The 21301-nt window shown below is 40.7% G+C and overlaps 3 protein-coding genes across 4 annotated transcripts in view; 1 reads left to right on the top strand and 2 right to left on the bottom strand.

The window, feature by feature from the left end:
- Positions 1-62: 62 nt before the first annotated feature.
- LOC108576546 (methionine aminopeptidase 1) lies at positions 63-2449 on the top strand. 2 transcript variants are annotated; one of them, XM_017939560.1, is made up of 6 exons: positions 63-330; positions 662-713; positions 868-1097; positions 1203-1425; positions 1497-1772; positions 1843-2449. In XM_017939560.1, exons 1-6 carry the CDS (start codon positions 220-222, stop codon positions 2073-2075), a joined length of 1125 nt encoding a protein of 374 aa, XP_017795049.1. In that variant the 5' UTR covers positions 63-219; the 3' UTR covers positions 2076-2449. The 2 variants fall into 2 exon arrangements, with proteins under 2 accessions (XP_017795049.1, XP_017795048.1); XM_017939559.1 differs by having other exon boundaries at positions 859-1097.
- Positions 2450-2841: 392 nt separating this feature from the next.
- Positions 2842-8397, bottom strand: LOC108576537 (myb-like protein AA). Its single transcript, XM_017939549.1, has 5 exons — positions 8392-8397; positions 5370-5587; positions 4929-5272; positions 4146-4634; positions 2842-3806 (listed from the first exon to the last, which is right to left on the bottom strand). The coding sequence occupies exons 1-5, from the start codon at positions 8395-8397 to the stop codon at positions 2842-2844; spliced, it is 2022 nt and encodes a 673-aa protein (XP_017795038.1).
- A 4016-nt stretch (positions 8398-12413) lies between these two features.
- The window catches only part of LOC108576536, an 18299-nt gene continuing 9411 nt past the window's right edge, over positions 12414-21301 (bottom strand). The window contains 5 exon segments of the mRNA XM_017939548.1: positions 12414-12546; positions 12548-13205; positions 14317-14418; positions 14872-15145; positions 16580-17281. Of these exon segments, the coding sequence (XP_017795037.1) occupies positions 12414-12546; positions 12548-13205; positions 14317-14418; positions 14872-15145; positions 16580-17281 (1869 nt within the window).

Genomic DNA, 21301 nt, shown 5'->3' with positions numbered 1-21301 from the left:
TGCAATTTTTACCCACATCGATAATTCAGTTTCTAAGTTACGAGACTGCGTAAGATGTGAGGTGTATTCTGCGGCATTAGAATTTTCATCGTCCATGACGAACTAAAGACCAAATCCATCGGTAAAACAGTACAGGATCGTCTCGAATTACTTCTTCCCGTTTGTGCCTCGTTCGTCGAGTCACACGTCACAGAGATTCCGGAGAAAAGTTCCACGAAAATGGCACTCGCTTTTGGTATGTGCGAAACACCGGGCTGCAAAACTATGGCCAGCCTCCAGTGCCCAACTTGCCTGAAAATTGGAATACAGGGCTCGTATTTCTGTACTCAGGTAACACCCTGTATACTTTTAGGTTAGCTCACGAGATAAATATGCTTGATATTTAAATTTGTATTGTGTGACATTAATTAATAATAATTTGAATTTTACACCTTAATCATATTTTCCTTATATTTCGTACTACCGCAATGTAACATGGTCAACAATCACTGTTATTGATAAACGAATGTTATACGTGCACGAGCGTTCGCAAGAGAACGTAAAAAAACCATATTTTTTGTAAAATAAATTGACGAAGCTTTTTTCTTTATCCTTTACTTTACATTTTTTTACTTGTTGCGACATTTTTCGCTACTTTGAACGTGTCCACATTTCGTTTCAGGATTGTTTTAAACGAAGCTGGAAAACACATAAAGTTATTCATCAAATAGCAAGTGAGTTTGTAAATTAAGAATGATGTAAAATGTATCGATATTAATGTAAAATAAATTTATATGTATGATTAGAACTGTAAATTTGATTAAGTATGTGTTCTGATATTTTCTTATGAAACAATTTGCAAAATTTTATTCTTATCAGAGGGAACAGGTGGAGACAAATCTTCCAATGAATATAACCCGTGGCCTTCTTACCATTACACTGGTAAATTACGTCCTTACAAGAAGGAACCTCTCCGGGAAGTACCGGAACATATCAAACGTCCAGAGTATGCTACACATCCAACTGGTATGTCTCTAAGTGAACAAGCAGTACGAGGTTCTGCTCAAATAAAAGTTCTGGATGATGAAGAAATTGAGGGCATGCGAGTAGCTTGTAAGGTATAACACTAATCAGAATTGTACACTAATAATAAATTTTCTGAACTTTTTATACTTATAGAAGAAGAAAAATATAAATCATAATTACTCCCAATTACTCTTCAGCTTGGAAGAGAAGTTTTGGATGAGGCTGCACGTACCTGTGATGTTGGTGTTACAACAGCTGAGATAGATAAAGCAGTTCATGAGGCTTGTATTGAAAGAGAGTGTTATCCATCTCCACTGAATTACTATCAATTTCCAGCTAGTTGTTGCACTTCAGTTAATGAAGTAATTTGCCATGGAATTCCTGATACTAGGCCACTCCAGGATGGAGATATTTGTAATGGTATATATTGCATTTTTATAAATATAGGTTCAATATAAGCAGAGTAACTTCATGATTCTTATTTGCTATAGTTGACGTGACTGTATATCATAATGGGTTTCACGGCGACTTAAACGAAACGTTTCTAGTCGGTAATGTGAAACCAGAAGTAAGAAAATTAGTTGAAGTTACATACGAGTGTTTATCAAAAGCTATAGACATCGTACGACCCGGGGAGAAATATAGGGAAATTGGAAATGTTATTCAAAAGCATGCACAAGCGCATGGATTTAGCGTAGTACGCAGTTATTGCGGTCATGGAATTCACCGTTTATTCCACACTGCACCAAGTGTGCCTCATTATGCCAGTAAATATCTTACTCGTGATCGTTCTATTAAGACGATTGCTTTGACTTCATTTGTTTACATTATTTTCAGAAAACAAGGCTGTAGGTGTTATGAAACCAGGGCATTGTTTCACTATAGAGCCGATGATATCTCAAGGTACATGGAGAGACGAGATGTGGCCTGATACTTGGACTGCAGTTACCGCAGATGGTCAATGGTCAGCACAATTTGAGCACACTCTATTAGTTACCGAAACTGGCTGCGATATCCTCACGAAACGACTTACAAATGACGGGAAGCCATGGTTTATGGATCGTTCATAGTAGTATTTTTTTCCATAATTTCTTGTCAGTTTACATTTCAAATTTTGTGAATATGTAAGCACTATATTGCTTAAATACCCTTATTTTCATTCTTGCGAGATTTGTTTTTTCAAGATCCCACTTCCCTTCTCGTAAGTGTTATGATAATATCAACAACTCCGATTGTACACCTCCTGTAAGACATTTTTTACTGCACGGCTGTTTTTGTAAACAAAAAAAAGAGAGAGAGAGAGAGAGAAACGAGGTGAAACGATGCTTGAAAAATAGAATCTCCGTGAATTTTTGTTTGTATCCAGAATGGCTCTTGTACCATATGAATAGATTACCTCAATGATACATATGTACATATATATAAACGTAATTCAAATTGATGATGCGCAATGATTGAAATAAAAAAGCAAATTCTGTAAATCAATGGCGGTATCTGTCCATCATTTTACATATCATTTATAAATACATCAACAGACTTATCTAGCAATAAATTAAATAAATTACTATGTCTTCCACGTGGCTGCTTTCAATTCGTATCGTCGATTAGAAAGAAAATTTAACAGAAATTCCACTGCGACAAATTGCTCAAGTGACACGTTTCGTCAACGTACATACCTTGCAAAAACATAAACTTTTCCCATTTTAGAAAAAAAACCTTACTCATCGTCGGGTAAGTTACACAGAAACCCTCGTAAGAACAAAGCTAACCGTTAAATAAGATTGTAATAAATATTCACGTCAAAAGGTATGTACAAAGTATTCCATAATGAGAATTTTATACTGCAGTCTTGGGGTTCAAGCGTGATCCAAATTCGGCATTCGACTGATCGTAGGACGTGTCAGGCTGCGAATTACCAATATCACCTTCGTCGTTCTCATACTCGTATTCAACTTCTACATTTTCCTTCGCTTCCTCGTGTTGTTGTTGTTGCTCGTTGTTGCTATAATCATTCTCGTCTGGCACCATAATTCTCAATGGTCGTTTGTTGCTGTACGCACCTTGTCGCTGACGATGCTGTTGCTGCTGCCTATCGTACTCCTTCCTTTGCTCCTCGTACTGCTGCAATTGTTGTTCATGCTCTTGTTGACCGAGCCGTTGTTTTTGTCGATTCTGATAATAATTCTGATCGTAACGTCCATCCTCGTTAATTTGCTCGTTTGCCTTGTACTCTTCATTCTTATGATTAGGTGGCATATTTTCTTCACTTTGTACAGTCTCCTGTTGCTGCTGCTGCTGCTGCTGCTGCTGCTGTTGTTGCTTTCTTAATTGTCCTATCAATTGGCTGTTCACATTCCCAGCGGCTGCTAGAGCTGCCAATTTCTCAGCAGCTTCACGATTAGGCAGTGTAGTATAGAATTGCGTGGATATACCATCGTTGTTGGCCACTTTGTTGAAATACGTCGTCTGACCCTTCTGACTGTTCGTTTCCTCGTAATCGATGTTGTTCTCCAATTGCTCATTTCCGTCGCTGATGTAAGCGAGGTCTTCGTTCTGCTGCAGATTCTCATTTTCCTGCTCGTCCATCGAAGTCTCTGGTCCCACGTTGTAATTTGTATTCACCCTGCCAGCAACGTAGTCCTGATTGTACAGAAGGTGTTGCTGTTGCTGCTCCTTGTTGTCCTGCTCGTCGTAATTGAACGATTGCATCTGGGGCTGAGAGAAACCAGTCACTCCGGTGGGCTGGAAGAATTGACCGAGTTGCTGCTGAAGAATGTGTTGCTGAAGTTGCGGCTGTTGACCTGGAATCGAGAAACAATTTCAATTCATCCTCGTTGATTCAACAAACGCCACCACTCAACCGGATCGATGTTCCACATCGATAATAAACGTTTCATCTCTCGCGAGTTAACGCTCGTGCAACACGCCAGATACTTCTTAATCTCGCGTTACAGGAAAAGATCGAGCACTTTCTCTCGTAATATTCTAATCTACTTAATCCGCCTATGCGTGTGCAATGCGTGTTAAACTATGCTGTGTATCTCCGCTGTTTAAATCCTACGAACGAAGATACAGAAAGAAAAAGAGGTGGATATTGAAGACGAATCGAAGAAGAGAAATCTTGAGTTCGATAGATTTACCTGTCTGATACTGTTCCGGCATTTTTTGAGGGAAACTGTTCAGGAGATCGTACAGTTGCGTGGCTGAAAGCGGAGGACCAGCTGGAGCCGGATGACCAACATGGAGGTCGGGTATCTGTTGATTTATAATGTAAGGAGTTTGACCAGCGGTACCGGGGAAACCGACGTGCAAAGAACTGTGAAGATTCGTTTGCATTGGTAGATGAGGCTGTCCAAGTTGAATGTTAGTTCCTATTAGTCCCATGTTTGATCCTGGATGAGTGTTTAGATAGACGTCGTTCGACTGCAAGTCGGGATTCACTAACGTCGAAAGCGTCGCAAATTCTGGTGGCAAGAACGTAGGTAGAACAGTTTGATACTCTTTCTGACCGATATCGTTGCTTTCGGTTACTTCGTATTGATGCTGAGTTGGTGTGGGACTTGTTACTGGCTTCTGTGGAGGTAAGCTGGTACTGATTGCAGCTAGATCAAAGTTTGGTAGCAACCCACCTGTGGAGAAGAAAATTGAAGAAATAAGAAATTTTGGCAAATGGAATTACGATAATTGTACGATAGTTAAATTCAATAGATCTCCTCATTTCTCACTTCTGAAAATATTACATTTTGGTACTTGAAAAGTTGTGGTTTAGAATGGTTCAATTAAAACGAAGTATATAAGGTCCTTTTTACACCACTGAAAGACCATATAAAAATCTTGTCTTTCAGACTCACGCACTGAAAGCAACCCGTCTAATCGAAGGGTTTAATTACCCAGAATCAATGACCAGAAGATAAACAACTAACCGTGTAGATTCACTTTATAAGTGGCATCGGTTGTCTGCTGACGCTGAGAGGTTTCTTCTGTATTCGCCTCGCCGTTGAAAGGCTTGTCCATAGGGCTGAGATTAGGCGCTGGAATTGTATGTATCGGTCCTTTGTCGTCGTCGACGCCACCCCTGTGTGTCGGTGGTAGAACAGCGGCTTCCGGTCTATACTCTGGACTGTATTCTGGCATTTTATTCACAGAATGGAACTCTTTAACGGGTGGACGTTGCGGCAGAACCGCGTGATTGTTTATAAAAGCTCTTATTGGCATCGGATTCTTCCAAATGGTCGGTGGTACGTTGAACATCGGTGGTCGTCGAATTCTGAAAGGGAAACAAAAAAAAAAAAAGTAACCGAAACAATTGATGCGATCGATGAAAAAAACGTCGAGGCTGTTCCGATGATGCTTCAATGATTCACCTGTAATTCGGTGGTGGTTTATGTGGCATTCGTTTCGGCGGGAAGTTTCCATTTACGTGCACAGTATTCCCCATTGAGATTCTATGGGATATCGGCCAGGACTTCTTGTACATCAGTTTCGGCGGCTGTGGCGGAGGTAACGGGGGTCTTCTGATCTTGTACCTGGCGTCGACAAGGCAAACACACGCGACCAACAGCCAACAGACCCAATTTGTCGTCTGAAATTTGGTTAATAGAGCGTGTCCGTTGGTCTACCATTATTCGTGAGAAACAGAAATTGGAAGTTGGGTCATTGCCAATTATTGTGATCGTAAGCGGTCAGTGGGTCTCCTGTCTATATTTATCGTTATACGCTATATACTTCTCCAAAGGAGATTACTTCGACGCTAAAATTCACAGTTTCTTGTGAAATTCTATATTTAATTGTACTTTTATTTGCGTGAACTTTTTAAACGAATGTTTCAGCGATCGATATAAAGAAATTGATATTTTCGAACGAGCGAATATCTGAAGGATTCATAACGATCGGAAACGCGGACAAACCGAAACCGGAAATTCAGACCTGTCTTACGGTATTCACATATCGACATGTGCACTTAGTTTCGTCCTTTGCGGCTATGGAGCACGTGTAAAGTACGATGTAATATAAGCCAGTGATTCTCAAATTCCATCGAATAATGCGTTAAAAGATATTTTATTCTTCAAACATTGTACTATTAAAATACTTCAATTTTCCAAACGATAAAGGACTCATGTACACTGTTTACTTCAATAAAATTCAATTTGCAAAATATAACTCGATTCAGAATTAATTATTCATTACCATTCATATACCTTTCCCATTCGTTCCAACATTCTCCATAAAATCGAATCTATGTTATCACCAAGCTCGAAAGCAAAATTGACCCCAGCAAACAAAGAAAACAAGCGTTCCATTTATGATCTAACAATCGACAGCAATAAAACTCTCATTGTCCGCGAGGAAAGACATAATTTCGTATTCAACGCGACGCACGGCCTATTATGTACACATATATCAACCAGTGATTTCAACGAGCGCAACAATGGCCGTGGCAATGGCGGGGGGCATTGCTGCGTTAAACGATCGCGCCGTGTTGCTTGAGAAACGCTGGCAGAGGCAATGAAACCGAAGAGAGAAGTGCCGCGAGTTGTTAGCGGACAAAGTGGGACGGTGTGCCACATCGGTGCAGGAAAAGCGAGGGTAGTAAGAAGCCAGGAGAGGAGCGAGGTCGCGAAAGAAAAATAGTCGAGCGTGGAAATGATGGTCCGGCTGCTATGGATTAGAAATGGTAACCGTGGATGCAACCTTTTGCATCGCGAATCATTAAACGCCGCTTCGTTTTCGCTCAATTTCCCGTTCCTCCGTGTTTCAAGCTTATATCCTTCGAAAAACACGATAGCCAATTATGGGATGAAGAGTTTCGGCCCGAAAAGTCGAACATTGCCCCCCCGTGATTCTCCGGTTTCGTTCCTACATGCACACAAACACAGCTCTCCTGCGTTTTTGACTGATTTATCTCGTTGCTTGACAAATGAGGAACGAGCACGGAAGTGTAATACCTACGATGGATACATTTCACGAATGATCGACGATGCTTTTATAAAAGACATTTTTACGTATTTTTGGTAACAACCTGCAGTGCTTCGTTACTCTTCTGTTCGAGTAAACGTGTCTCTTTTTAGACTGATTTCTCTTTAACCCTTTCGTGACCAGTGGAACGTATATGTATGTGCCACTTGAGTGGTCGGACAAAAATCGATCTCAATTTAGTACCCATTACAGGCAGGACGATCGAATAAGAAATTCTTCGGGAAAAAAATAATTCGGTCACGGAAGAGTTAAATTGAAGTTCTGTAAGAAGTTTGTAAGCAATAAATAATTTTATCTACGTGTTCCTGGTTTGTATATGGTAATCGAGTGTTCGTTTAATTCGATCCAAAATTGCTGGTATAATGTAACTGTTGATTCGTTCCTTTTTGTCTGTATAATATATGTGTGAATGAGCTTTGCTGGTTTCTGGTAGCTGTTTTTCGATTAAAAAAGGCGTTTTTCTTGTGGATGAACGAAGAAACGCGTAGCTATTCCCCGTTAATGATAATAATCAGGCATCGACCGACTATTCTTTTTTTGTCATATAACGGAACTAGCCTCTATATTGGGTAGACAGGCCTATTAACTTGATTTTTCAATCGTAACTATACACCTGTATACTTATCCGTCGTTGTACAACGTGAAGAATACCGTGGCACAACTAATACCCGAGGAATTAGCAAAATTATGTACTAATGGAAGTAGTTCCAGCTAATTTAACAACGTTACAAATTGAACATGCTGAAATACGATTAAGGAAGACGTGCAATTAAAACGATTTCAGCGATAAACACAATAATACACTGTTCTCCTTGTACGTGAAAAGTGTTTAAAGCTTGTTTTGTAGAAAGTGTGTGTTATCACTTGTATTATAAAAGGAAAGATAGACACAGTGCTCACAATAGAATAATAATAAAAATATGAAGTTTTTTAAATATTTCGTAGTTTATATATTTCAAGAATCTGAACAAATTTTTAAATTGATTTCCAGAGAAATTCTAAATAATAAATAGAAAACTATTTCAGTCACACGAATTAAATATGAAGTACTTTGAATATTTTGCACATTCTATACGTCAAGAATCTGAAGAAATTGCCTTTAAATTGATTCCCACAAAAACATCAAGTAATAAATAGAAAACTACGATTTACAGCTGGTAATGTAAAATAATCATTTGATCACAGGGATTACCAATGTCATGTTTCAATAAATCCTCCATTAAATCGAATCAAGATAACGAACTACGTTGCACATGAGCTACACTTCATTTCCAACGAAAATAAAACTTTTCTGAATAAAACATCCAAAGAATCTGATCGAATCTCTACCTAATGTGTCACAACAGGTTTTATCAAGAACCAGGTAGGTAAATTGTCATAATACCGTGAACTTGAAACATTCTTACTCACCTTCATCCTGTTGCCTTCCAACGAACGAGATTCAACGACGTGTCAAGATCGCAATTTTCTGATTTATCACCTGTAACTTGGAGTTTTCACTGAAAGAAAGAGAAGAAAAAAAAAGAGAGAAAAAGGCGAAAAATAGAGAAGGATATGTACCGGAAGTCACGATCACAAATAATCGAAGACGAGTCAACGCGCGCGATGATTGGACGTTGAGGAAGCACTGCGTGTTCTGCGCGCAATTAGGTCATTGTCCTTCATTTATACTCGCAACCGGCGAACGTATCATCGAAGGCCGAAACGTCGCCTCCTACCTTGCTCTGATGGATAACAGCTGCTTCGAAATGCGGAACGTAACCGGGAAAAGTCATGGTTTCCACGAAATTCACAAGAATTCCCAATTCTGCGTTTGTTCGTACCTGCAAGTGCATCGGACACGCTTTGAATTGCAGCTAACTGTTCCATGTAAGTAGGGATGTATGATCAATTTGCTTTCATAATGTTCTCCAATTTGTACGAATAAAACAATCGATGCTTTTACTCGTCTTTCCCTTCTTGCAATATAAACGATACGCTGTAACAAATCCACAAAGTATCATCAATGTTCGATATTTTTCTTTTCTTTCTCACAGTTTGTACGAACAAAGTAATCACCTGTTTTATTTGCCATTGAATTTTCAACAGTTGTCGCAATTACTTTAATAATGTAAAAGTTCTTATGCTTCTTTCTCCGATCTCCCTTACTCTCCTTTCTCGCGTGTTTCTTGCTCGTATCGTGGACATCTAAAATCGTGTACGGTGAACGTCTCCCAGAAACGGTAGTTCGACTAAGCCGCCTTTCCAAAAAGAAACACACTCCAACCAGAATCTTCATCTCGATCGAATTTTTAGCTTCGGTTGAAATTAATTGTTCGTTCAACCTCGATTACGTTATCGTTCTCGAAGGTGTGAAAAATAATGGTACGAGGAGGGAACGTTCTCGTGACGGTGGCTCGAAATTTTCGTAAACCAGTTTACGAATCGGTCGAATTGTGGTATTCGATGACAGGAAAGTCGATTTGCGACTGTATCAGTGGCCCTCCGAGAGTCGACAGATGGACAGAACGATTGAAGACCGGTCAAACGCCGTTTCTCTCCATATCCTGCTACTGGATTCCCTCGTGAGGATACACCTGTGTGCGTGGATGCGCGCGGACCAACGTGTGTGATCCAGTGACCCACTATATTCACCGGTGGCTACGTGAGTTTATGACTAAAATTATGCGACCGCGCCATTCAATCTTTCTCAACCGAATGGAAACTTTTGCATTCCTCGTTCTGTCCTTTGTTGCGTCGCGTGACCAACAATTCGGTCCTCGAAACTTGCAACAATCGTACACGCATATCCTCGTATTTATCATTTTTTATAGTCGTTTCACAAACCTTATGCTCTATTTCATTTTTCTTTCTGTGCTATTTTAATTCGTACATTTGCAATTTTAAAGTCACCGTTTTTTTTTTTTCTTCTTATTTTCAGTGTGATTGATTTATGAAAGGAATTCTGAAAAATAAATAATTCTTAAAAATATTCTTAAATCAATTCGAACCTGAAAACTTGCAACAACGATACACACGTATCCTCATTTTTATAATTCTCTTCAAACCTTATGCTCTATTTAACTTCTCTTCTTACTTTTCCTTCGTTATTTTAATTCGTGAAGTTATAATTTTAGAGTCACTGCTTAGTTTTATTTTCAGCGTGATTTATCTCATAAAGGAATTCTGAAAAATAAGAATTAAACTCGACGATTTTCTATGAAAAATCATCTGCCTCGTTTCTGGAGTACGTGTCTGGAAAGAACGGGAGTCATTTAGGTTTTGAAGTTCATTGCACCCTATGAGAAGCTTTTTGAAAGGAGATCGAGGACACTTATTTCGCGAATGTCGTTCGTTGCTCTTGACATTCGTCGATTGTTGTTGTCTGCATCGGTTTGAAGATTTTTCGTCGAAGTTAAACAATTTATATCGTTCCTTAGAAAAGAGTAACAGTATACATGAAACAATAAATGCAAATTCTATCAACGTAAAAATTAGTCCACTAATGAGACGAAGAATATCAACGATAACTTAGTTCACGCGTGACATATCTCACGATTAGAGTATCAACGATAAGAATAGCGAAATAATCAGGTCGGGATAACAGTGAGTAGAAAAAGGATTTATTTAAACTTAATACGAGAAAACAATATCAAGTTCATTCATGAAGATGTTCCGCTTGCAAACGAATATACACGCTGCGATAGACTAATTAAAACAACGTCGGCTCGTAGAGCGTGTTACAAATATTAAGGGTTCTGTAATTACGAATTCTAATGAACGTTAGAAGAAACGGTAGGGACGAATAAAGTAGTTACTCGCATTGTTATGGCCTTCTTCGTTGTGCGTAAAGATCGACATTAGCGTTTCTCGAGCTTCATTTGCATTTATATACGCACAATGAATCGTTATGCACTTTCATACACCTCATTCACCTTCTTCTCCTTAACCATTTCGAACGCAATCGACGAATCCCCAAATCAGTTCGAAACGACCGGCGAAATCGTACCGCGCTCATTAACAATCATACAAGACAAAGGAGAAAAAGAGTAAAAAAATCATACAACTCGTACTCGGTATCGAACCACTTATCACAAAGTATTGTACAAGAAATACCTACAACAAAATAACGTCTACACTAACTTGACTCGTATTCGTTAACTGTTCAACATTCATCGTGCCTTCATTTGCATGTCGGACCGCTCGCTTTCTTTTCCACAGTAATTCCAAGAAGATTCGTCCACGAATAACTTCCGTTGATTCGATCCATTAAATTTTGTTGTGGTCTTCTTTCGTTAACGAGGCGAAAGCCGAAACACAATTGAACACACACGCACACAGACACAACCGCATTACTTATGTAGGTAAATTATCCTTAGCGCAAATCTTCCAAACTTTCGACTGGTCTCTCCGCAAAATTCGCGAAATTTTGCATAGTATAACACACTTCCACTGTAAATTCCCCCCGTTTGTAGGCACTATAGTCTCGTGTGGCTGCGTTTAGTGCACATGATGTCTTTTGAAACCTACGTAGGGATAGTACGCGTAGGTGTAAATCACTGTAACAAAGAATATCGTCGGCATGGTGAACATAGAAATTTCGGAGTGAGAGAAATTTGCATACGCGAACAATACAGTGTGCTCGGAAAGGCGTTAGAAGCACTTTGAATTGAAACGAGCTCTGTTCCAGATACTACTGTACTGTTAAACGGACGTTCGGTAGCTCGGAACTACCGATGTATCACCGATAGTGAAACATAGGATCAGATATTCATGACTCAGAAGACGCGAGAGACAATACGGGTGACATAAGACGCGTGCAAATTCGATATTAATTACCTCTGTGACACGCAAGACTCGATATACATAATAATAGCTGAATCCGCTGTACGTGATGTACAGCAATCTTGCAAAATTGATGAAATTCTTAAGTTTGTAACAAGATAACTGCGATCTAATTTTACAAGAAATTCACAATAATGATATTGAAAATTATATTGAACAAAATTTTTTTTAGCATAGTCTAAGGATGCACCTTTCTCTAGAAACAAAAAGTATTACGTTATCTTCACTGGTTTAGCCAAAAAAAATTGTTAAAAGTCACTTATTCTTAGACTCCTTTTAGCTTCTTAACACTGAAACACCTGTCAGGTGAAAACGACCCATTACCAATTTTCCAAAAAAGTGAATACACCTCTGTTTTTATCGATATGAACCTAATTTTTCAATCACGCTTTCGTTTCACACAAAAATTCACTTTCGGAAACTTGCCGATGGGTCAACTTTGACCCGGACAGTTCTTCCACCGTTAAGATCGAAGGATCGACTTCGTAATCATGCTCGATCACATGCATTGTAACCAACGTCGATACCTTCATATACCAAGCATGCATGATAGCGAACACTCTCAACACGTAGCATAAATTCCAATTACCTGTGGCCTCTCGTTCGATCTACCCTCGATGCAGTCTCATGCGTTGCGCGACCTGGCTGATGGACCTTCTTCTCTGCGCGCTACTTCTCCTCCGATACAAGCCATGCATATCGAAAGTAGTTAACGGCTGAAGTAGCCCCTGATTCGGCCAATTTTTTGTATGGAGTTAGCAGTGGTATCTTCAGTGGTTCTTGCAGCGAAGCGTACGAATTCGGAAGCAGAGGCACGTTATTATGGATATTAGCGTGCTGTTGCAACTTTGTCGTCTCGATACCACCGCCTGGTTTCAGCGTTGAAATTTTGATCGACTCTATCTCGGGATCTATGCCGATCGATAAACTCGAATACACGGATAGATCGTTGCTGGACGTGTCGGAGTGTGGCAAATCGAAATTTCCCTTATTTGGAAGGGCGTATTGAACGTGCAACGGCGGATATTCGACGCTCTGTTGAATGGAGAACGGTGCGTGAAGATTCAACGGCGAACCGGAAGCCAGAGGAGGATACGTTGGATACTGGTGTCCTTTGTAATCGTTCAACGAGTACTGCTGAACTGGAACATCGTAGCTGGACGGTGGACGATCGGGTGGATGACTCGATTCTATGGCGTGATCACCTTGATTATAATTCTGATATTCGTTCGCTACTACTGTGTTCTCCACTTCTTTGTGGGGCAGATGAGGCGATGGTCCGTGGTAATTGTGTTCCAGTTGCGTCAGAGGAGGCTTTTCGGCGTCCAAGTCCACTGCGTGATGGTCGTGATCGTCCGGTTTCGTCGGTTTCACAATCAGGAGGCCCGCTTGATCATCGACTGTAAACGCGACGTCTGTCAGTCGTGTCTGAACGTTAACCTTTCGTCTCACGATGTTTCTACTTGAATCGATTTCTCGTGTCGAAATTAATAAGCATTTATTTCGGAAGATCGAATGAATAATTCAGAAAACGATATTTCTTCATTTGTGAAAATTCACGAAACGAAAGGTTAATTAATTCTTCATCTACAACGTGAGTGCACCAATAAGAACACCTACGTAACCCCCGGTTCGTTAAAATTTTCATTACAAATTTACCATAAACCAATTTCGTCGGCTTGCGAAATACTCGTAGCAACGAAAAAATTAAAAAAATATATGTGCACCGTCTGGATTAACATGAGGGAGTCTGTTTTACGTAAAACATCCTTGAACTATTCTCACGTTCGGAGAAAGCGCGTTACGTAAAACTCGAACCGATCTAAAAGGGTCAAAAAAAGAGCGAAAGTGAATATGAACTTCGAATTTTGAGAATCAACAGGAGAAAAGGTAGGGGGATACAAGCGTTATTCTCACGGAAGGAAATAATTGCTCGAAGAATGGCTGTTGTACACGAGTCGAGATGTGAAATTCCGAGCGTGAAGGGGAAAAAGGGGGGACAATGACACGAGGGAAAATTCCCAGAAAATTAACAAGCGCGAAGTTCAAAGTACCGAATAATGATCACCGCGGAATTCAAGGTGGCATATATCACGTGAACCGCGAAGCTGTCTTAACCCATTCTGCCCCACTCGATCGTCTCATGCACCGAGGAGGAAAGTTCCGGAGATTAGGATCTTGCTTGAAAGCGAAGATAGCTCTTACTTTCTTTATTTCAAAACGCGTAACAGTCTTCTCTGCGATTCTACGCCTCTCACCGAAATCTTCTGTTTTTTTTTCTTTTTTAAATCACAAACACACACACACACACGCGCGTTGTGATTATTATACGTTCGAAGCGATTAATGGACTATATTTATTCCGCATGCATACCGCGCTAACAACGTAATGGCTGTCATGGAGTATCATTTCTACCAGTCAAGCCTCTACGGGAAGCTAAAGGTATTAGTATTGGTGCACGGCTTTAATGGTGTGTTTTAATCATTGTTTTTTAATACTAGAAAGTTTTACCATCCGAGGGTGACTCGTAATTCGAACTTCCATGATACTCCTCGTTCGGCTCGCCGTATTCTTCGATACTGGGCGGCGGTCCGTCGTAACTTTCTTCGTGACCTGTGCGTATCGTTCGCGGAGTTAATTTAGAAACGATCGAGAGGTAAGGGACAACGTTAAATGTACATTGGTAATTGTATGCAAAGTTTCGCTCGAGTCTTTCGATAGTGTCTTACCTAACGTTAGAGATGTATTATGCTAATTGGAATCCGGAAATCATTCTATTGTAAAGTATAATTACTTCCTTATCGAAATTCTTACACATTTTTCGTTCTTTTCCTAAACGATGCTTTTTCAACGATTACATTCAACATCGTGGTAGTTACACTTAGGTAATAATTGTAAATAAAATAGACAAGACGTTCAAATAGATCAGGTAAGACAGTTTAGAGACACTCTGCATACTCTTTTCTTTTTTTATTGGAGGTATTTGAACTATAGGGAAAATATTTTTGAACGTGTCTATTTTCTGTTCTAAGTCTAATTTCACCGAAAAGAGACGAGAAAACTTACCTTCCGGAGGATGCTCGTACGAATATCCAGAATGAGGCGGTTGATGATGATGTTGAGGATACGCGGCACTTTTAGCGATATTTCGACCCAACGACGTGATCGCATCGCCGGTCTTCGTCATAATCTTCCCTTTCGTCGAGACAAGGTAACCGCTTCCCTTCAGTAGCTGACCTTTCAAAGCAATCACACCGCCACTTATGGCTTTTATGGCTTGCATTAACGTGCTAATGATCGCCTTTTTGAAGTCCCATACGTCGAACGCCTTATCGCCGTACTATCATAGAAAAATTATATTAACAAAAGGCACAAGTTGTTGCGCAAATACAATCGGGATGCGATTTAATCTTTTACTTTATTCAATATTCAAAGTTGTACGATACAGCTGAGATTAATATAAGCAAGCCTCTAATTGCTAACGTACAAACTACTTCTACTACGCTAATTAAGTAACTATCTTTGTCTTTTTCTTCTTGCACAAAACTAGAAAATCGAACGATCCTAGTTTAGTCTATAAAAAAAAAAAAAAAAAGAAACGCCCTTGAATAATTTCCAAGTTACAATTATTCGACACTTTTCTCTCTGTTTCTCCATGAGTTGTTCGACATGCTCCCTTTTGCCGTTGTTCTTGCGATTAATGAAATTTCAATTATGACAGGTTCGAACGATCCGCGATGACATATCACGGTCGACCTGTTTCACTCGATCACCAACAGTATCGTAATTTCACGATGGAAAATTATAAATTTCAACACGACCGCGTATTCAAAGGCGTGACACGACCGTTGTTCGGTGAATTTGTACCGGTGAACCAGTTTACCTGGATCGACGCAAGTAACACGATTACACTCGCGTACGTTCCACGAAGAATCTAACGTTTCCGCTTAAAAAAAAAAAAAAAAAAAAATGAATAAGAGAAAAAACGATTTCACGAGGTCGATTTCATTTCCATCGTGAAATTCCTCTGCTGAAATATTCCACGATTGAATAAGGGGCGTGTGAAGACGAGAACCAGCCTAAGATTTCCCTCCGTAATTGCAACCTCGACGACCCACATAATGATTTTCCTTCGTGCAGCTAATATATCGATGTACAACTGTTCGCGCTAAGTTTCTACGTCGTTTATTCTACTTTAAATTCGCCCTCGACGAAAGTGACTACGTGTCTTTTTAATTATATCCCGCGGGTTCGCTCGTTGGAAAAGAAAAGCTGGCCAAATTTCACGCGCGTTAGAACGGTCTCGTATCCTCGAAAAGGGACAATCATCGATCCATACCTTTTCAACCATATTAAAACACAAAATGAACTTTCAAACGCGGATGAAATCACTTTCACCCGTACGCACAGATTGTTACGTAAAATTGGTTGGAAAAGAAAAAGAAAGAACAAAAAACTAAACCATTAATCTCGTATTTAAAGTACCAGCATCCTTCGTATATCCACTCTGTTTCGATGCACTGTAACGAACTTCCGCCAGCAGGTAAATACACACGTGAATTTCTGCCCAACAGACGGACTTTTACTTCTGCTACGGTGAAATTTCCACGTATAAAACGTTTCCATTCCTTTCTTTCCTCTCACCCGAAAAAACAAAGAAGCAAAAATCTAGCAGTCCTCTCTCTCTACGCAGAAAGTTATTCATCCTGGATATCCTAATCGAACCCGCGGTTTGTTAGTGACTTTCAATTTTCCAATGTTGCTACATAGTTACCGAATAACCGTGTCCGTATTCCGGCTTTTTCTGTTCGCCGCTAGAAGTGGCGCTCGATTGAGCGCTCGACTGCGAGCTAGAAGCTGAAATCGAGGAGGATCCTTTCGACGCGCTGCCTGAAGCGCTCACCAGCCCTCCGATTATACCTTTGGCGATACCGCCGATCAGACTGCTCGATCCTTTGATGATTCCGCCGGAATCGGAGCCGGAATTCTGCGGATACCCGCCGCCGTAGTGTTCGCCGTACGGCTCAGGAGCGTATCCACCGTACGGTTCCTCCGGCGGATATCCTTCAGGCGGAGACTCGTAACCGTCCTGATTGTACGCCTCGCGTTTCGATCCCGATCTCTTTATCCTGTCTTGCATCATCGCCATGTAGTTCGGATTCGCGAGTAGCTCGATCATCGCCCGATTTCCACCGACTTTGTTCGCCACGTCTCTCTGCAGATGCTCCGGGAGGATTCGATAGATCTCGAACGCTTGTTGCTCGCTGATCTGCTCGATACCAGGATCCCTGGCTGCGTTTTCGAGTAATTGCCACTGTTCCTCGGTTGGCAATTGTTCGCGGGGTGTTCTTCGATATGGAGCGAGGCGTTCGAGCTGCGCCGATGCACGGGCCCGTAGTGCTTGCTCGTTCGATTCGGGGCTCTCTGATAGGACTGCTGCGACGCAGCAGCAACCGAGCGCGAGCAGCGACAGTAACTGAAATTAGGGTGAAATGTGAGTTGGTGTGAAAATTTTGAAAATTTCTATTTTCGAGAGGGTTTGGGATTTGCGAGACGGTACATGGTTGATATTGACAGTTTTAGTCGACGTAGGCTGATCCGAGCGTATCAGATTTACGCGAGAAAATTCTTTTAGATATTTAGATCGTTGGATATGAAGAATTTCTACATATTTTGAAAAATTTGTTGTATTTCCATTGTAAGAATACACAGGCGTTTTTTGGTGGTAGCAAAAGGATTGACGTCTCTAAAAACGACGATGTTAGGGTGCTTCTAAGATTTTCTTTCGATACCAGAGATATTGCAAAAATTATTCTGATTTCTATTTTTTCTTTTCCTAATTCTGGATTATTTCTGGAGTTTTCAGTAAAGAATGTTTGTTTGAACTTTAAGTGACTGCTGCGAGAAATTATGCGAGAGACAAATTTTTTTAACTTTAAAGACTGGATGTCTCGAAGATCAACCTTGTTCGTCTGCGAAGAAATTTAATCAATTTTTCCCTTTAATTGAACTTTGCTTCGTTAGTATCTCGATAGTATAGAAAATCTGAAATGTGCACGATTCAACGTTAAATGCAAGTCCGAGGTACTTAAAGTGATTTCTAGCATTGTAAATTGGACAACAGCAGCTACGAATGACAATTTCGATAACAAGATATTGCAACATATCGGTAAGTTTATAAATCAGTGAAGCATGCAGCACAGGAACGTGAATGCAGCAAGTGGAGCGGTTCTTGGTGAAAGTCACACGAGGACGGACGCACGGCTTAGGGTTCCGCTTTAGAAGATGTCCATGTGTGTGACCGCCGCGCGACGAACAGCGATCTTGATGGAATTGCTGGTTTCACCAGCTACATCGAGAGAAAATGACGACGAGCGACGGTTAAAAGGACGAAAATCGTCTGCAGATCGAGAGTCGACGACGCCTACAGCTTCTTTAATAAAACTTCTCGAATCTCTATACAGCTGTTTCTCTCTATCGCAAAATTTCACAGCAAATTTTCTTTCGACGATAATTACACGTTAATTTCGACAATTTTCTTTCGACGATAATTACACGTTAATTTCGACAATTTTCTTTCGACGATAATTGCACATAAATTCCGACAAATTGCTTTCTCGAAGTAACTGATTGTTCGATAAAGAAAAATGAAAAATTATGGAAGGACACGGTAAAATTCGAAACGAAATTCTCACTAAAATGTCAGCTTCCTTCGACCGTCGACCGTGAAACAAAATTTCCTTCGGCGGAGAGTTTAAATAGAAATCTCGAATGATCTGCATTTCCATACCAGCACACCGTTTAATTGCTTATCCGGTAAATTCTCGCACATTCATACCACTCTACGTTTACTCAAAAGTGAAAACTCCAATTTGTTCCGTGCATCAATTCATTCGATCGGTTCGCACAGATCAACGAGCGATATGAAGACATGGCAAGTAAATATCAACAGATCGCACACACAGTTCTCATCGAAAGTGGTTCGAAACGTTAACAACTGTGTGTGCGTGTGTCTGCAAGCTCAGAAAAATTTCAAATTGGACCAATTTTTTTAATCGGCTGAAAATAGACGATTCGTCCAAATTGTGTCGATCGAGTGTTGCAAATGTAATCAGAAATTCGTACGTTGAATTTGTTTGTGTGATTCGTAACCAGTGAAAAACCGCGAAATTCGAATACTTCCGCGTTTTCGTTTGGCCAGATTTCGGAGGGGAACGTGAATTTTCTCGGTCGTACGAAAGTGATCGAAGCGTCCTTGCTCTTGCACTTGGTGGTGTCAACGTTCGACCCAGTTACCATACGTTCCTTCCAGTGCCTAACGCATCAGACACTCGCGGCGATTTCTAAAAAGCGCCCAGCGAGCCGGCGTATCGTAGAGAACGTCACCTCGAGCTAAGAACATCCGCGATCCTTTCGAAAGAAAGGCACAGAGAGAGGAGAGGAGACTCGGCAGTACCACGAAAATCACTTCCGGTTTCACCGGATCCAACAAAATTAATATATCTCTCATGGCTGCCTTTCGTCGTTCGATTCGTCGCGACTTTCTTTGCAACGTGTGCACACTCGGATGGACCGTTCGAATCGTGTTTCACTTGATCCCCAGAACGAACGTCGACTTTCACTGAATTTTTCTTACTTTTACTGGCAGAAAAATAAGTAACACCGTAACTGCACCAACGAGAGACTCTATTAGATACGAGACTTGGTGGCAAAAAGTGCTGGAGAAACGTTGACAAATCTGATGCGAGCAGAAAAGGCGCGAGACGAGAAAAAGAGGCTTTGAAAAAGTCGTGTTGGAATGTTGAAACGCGTGTAGATTTTAAATTAAAAAATTGTAGAAGGATATGTCGAATAAAAAAGAAAGAAAAAAGAATAGAAGGATGTAATTGTGATTAAAGATTCGGCATCGTTTGACCGCGAAAGACAATTTTGGGACAAAACGAAGGAAAGAGAGACACTTTAATACAGGTAAACGACCGCTGGTTAACGACAATGGTCGCGTTTCTTCACACTTTTACCTTCTAAGTAACACAAAGATCGAAAAGGAGACGAAACACGATTTTCCCCATTGTTGCACGCCCATATCTCGAGAAGAACGCGTCCACGAGGGAATACGAGAGAACGCGTTTCACTTTCACGTGGGTGTTAACCACTCGTCTATCCTACTCTCGATCGTAACAGATCTTCGATCAGATCTCGCGTCGATAATTGACCTTGCTGCGAAGAAGAAATTTGTCGAAACTTGAAGAAAACGCGCTTCTCTTCTTTCTTTAGAGAGAAGAATTTGTCGAAACTTGACAAATTTCATTCGAACGAGAAGATCGACAGGTAAGATTCGAAGATGACGAGTTTCTCTTCTTTCTTTTTTTTTAGAGAAAAACGAACACAATGAGTTTCATCTTCGTTTTTTAAAGAGGAGAACGAACACGACACGTGGGCTGAAGAAAATTCAGTGCACAACGATCTTGGGACGCGTACCTTCATGGTTGACTTTCACGGTAGATCGGTAAAAGGATCACGGCACTCTCACTGAACTCACTGGCCATCGCCATCGAGTATTTCCTCTCTTTATACCGACTCCCACCTTTTTAGCCTTTACGGGAGAGTGTTGCCCACCTCTTCATCTTTTTTCTTCTCTTTTCTTCTCTCGAAAATTTCGAACGGGCCCTCGTCCCCCGATTTCCGCCAGGAGATCCCATTTTTTTTACTTTAAAATTGCCCCCCGCACCGTCGATCTTGCGAAATCTCTCGAAGACACTTCTGCGCGCAGAAAATTTCGACGCTTCTTCTTCCCGTTTCTCTTTCCAGAATTTGCATCCTGAACTCGACCAGTTTTATCAGCGGGTTTTGCAATCCCGCGTCACTCCAGTTTATGCTAATCCAGACGTATCGTGTAACGTAACCATGTAAATTTGCATCTTTGACGTTTATTACTTAGTAAATCCGCGGAGATGATTTGAAGAAAAAGAAGAAGAAGAGGAAGAGACATTGTGAAATACAGCGATAATTTTTTGTTTGCGATATCGTCCACGATATCTGTTCCATTTATTTCGTTTCCTGTCTGTCTCTCGTAAGCCGAGTTTGACGTGCATCTTGGAAAACTGCCAATCATGTCGTTGGCTTACTTTCTTCGCTCGCATCGTGGCAGACATGCAAACTGGACGAAAATTCGTGGCGCGCCGTGCGTGCTCTATCATAACTGAAATGCACAGACAGATTTTGCTCCCTCGAGCAGGGAGGTTGAAGAGAAAGAAAGAGAAGAGAGACGAGTTTCGTTTCTTTTATTTCGCTGTTCGCGTTCTTTCAGTCGGGGCACGCTAATGAAAGCGATTTAAAGTGAAACGCAACGTGCATATCTGTTGGGGTAACTAACAGTAGTCACCTTTGTTTGCAACATCGTTTTCATACTTTTCCCCATTCTCGCCGCGATGTACACTGCAACAGTACACTGCGATGTGCATTGCAAGTTGCGCCAAAATTCGCGAAAAGGAAGTTT

Source organism: Habropoda laboriosa, unplaced genomic scaffold (genome assembly GCF_001263275.1).
Source record: "Habropoda laboriosa isolate 0110345459 unplaced genomic scaffold, ASM126327v1 scaffold346, whole genome shotgun sequence".
In the NCBI taxonomy this organism is placed as follows: domain Eukaryota; kingdom Metazoa; phylum Arthropoda; class Insecta; order Hymenoptera; family Apidae; genus Habropoda; species Habropoda laboriosa.
This window is presented reverse-complemented; position numbering and strand designations above follow the sequence as displayed.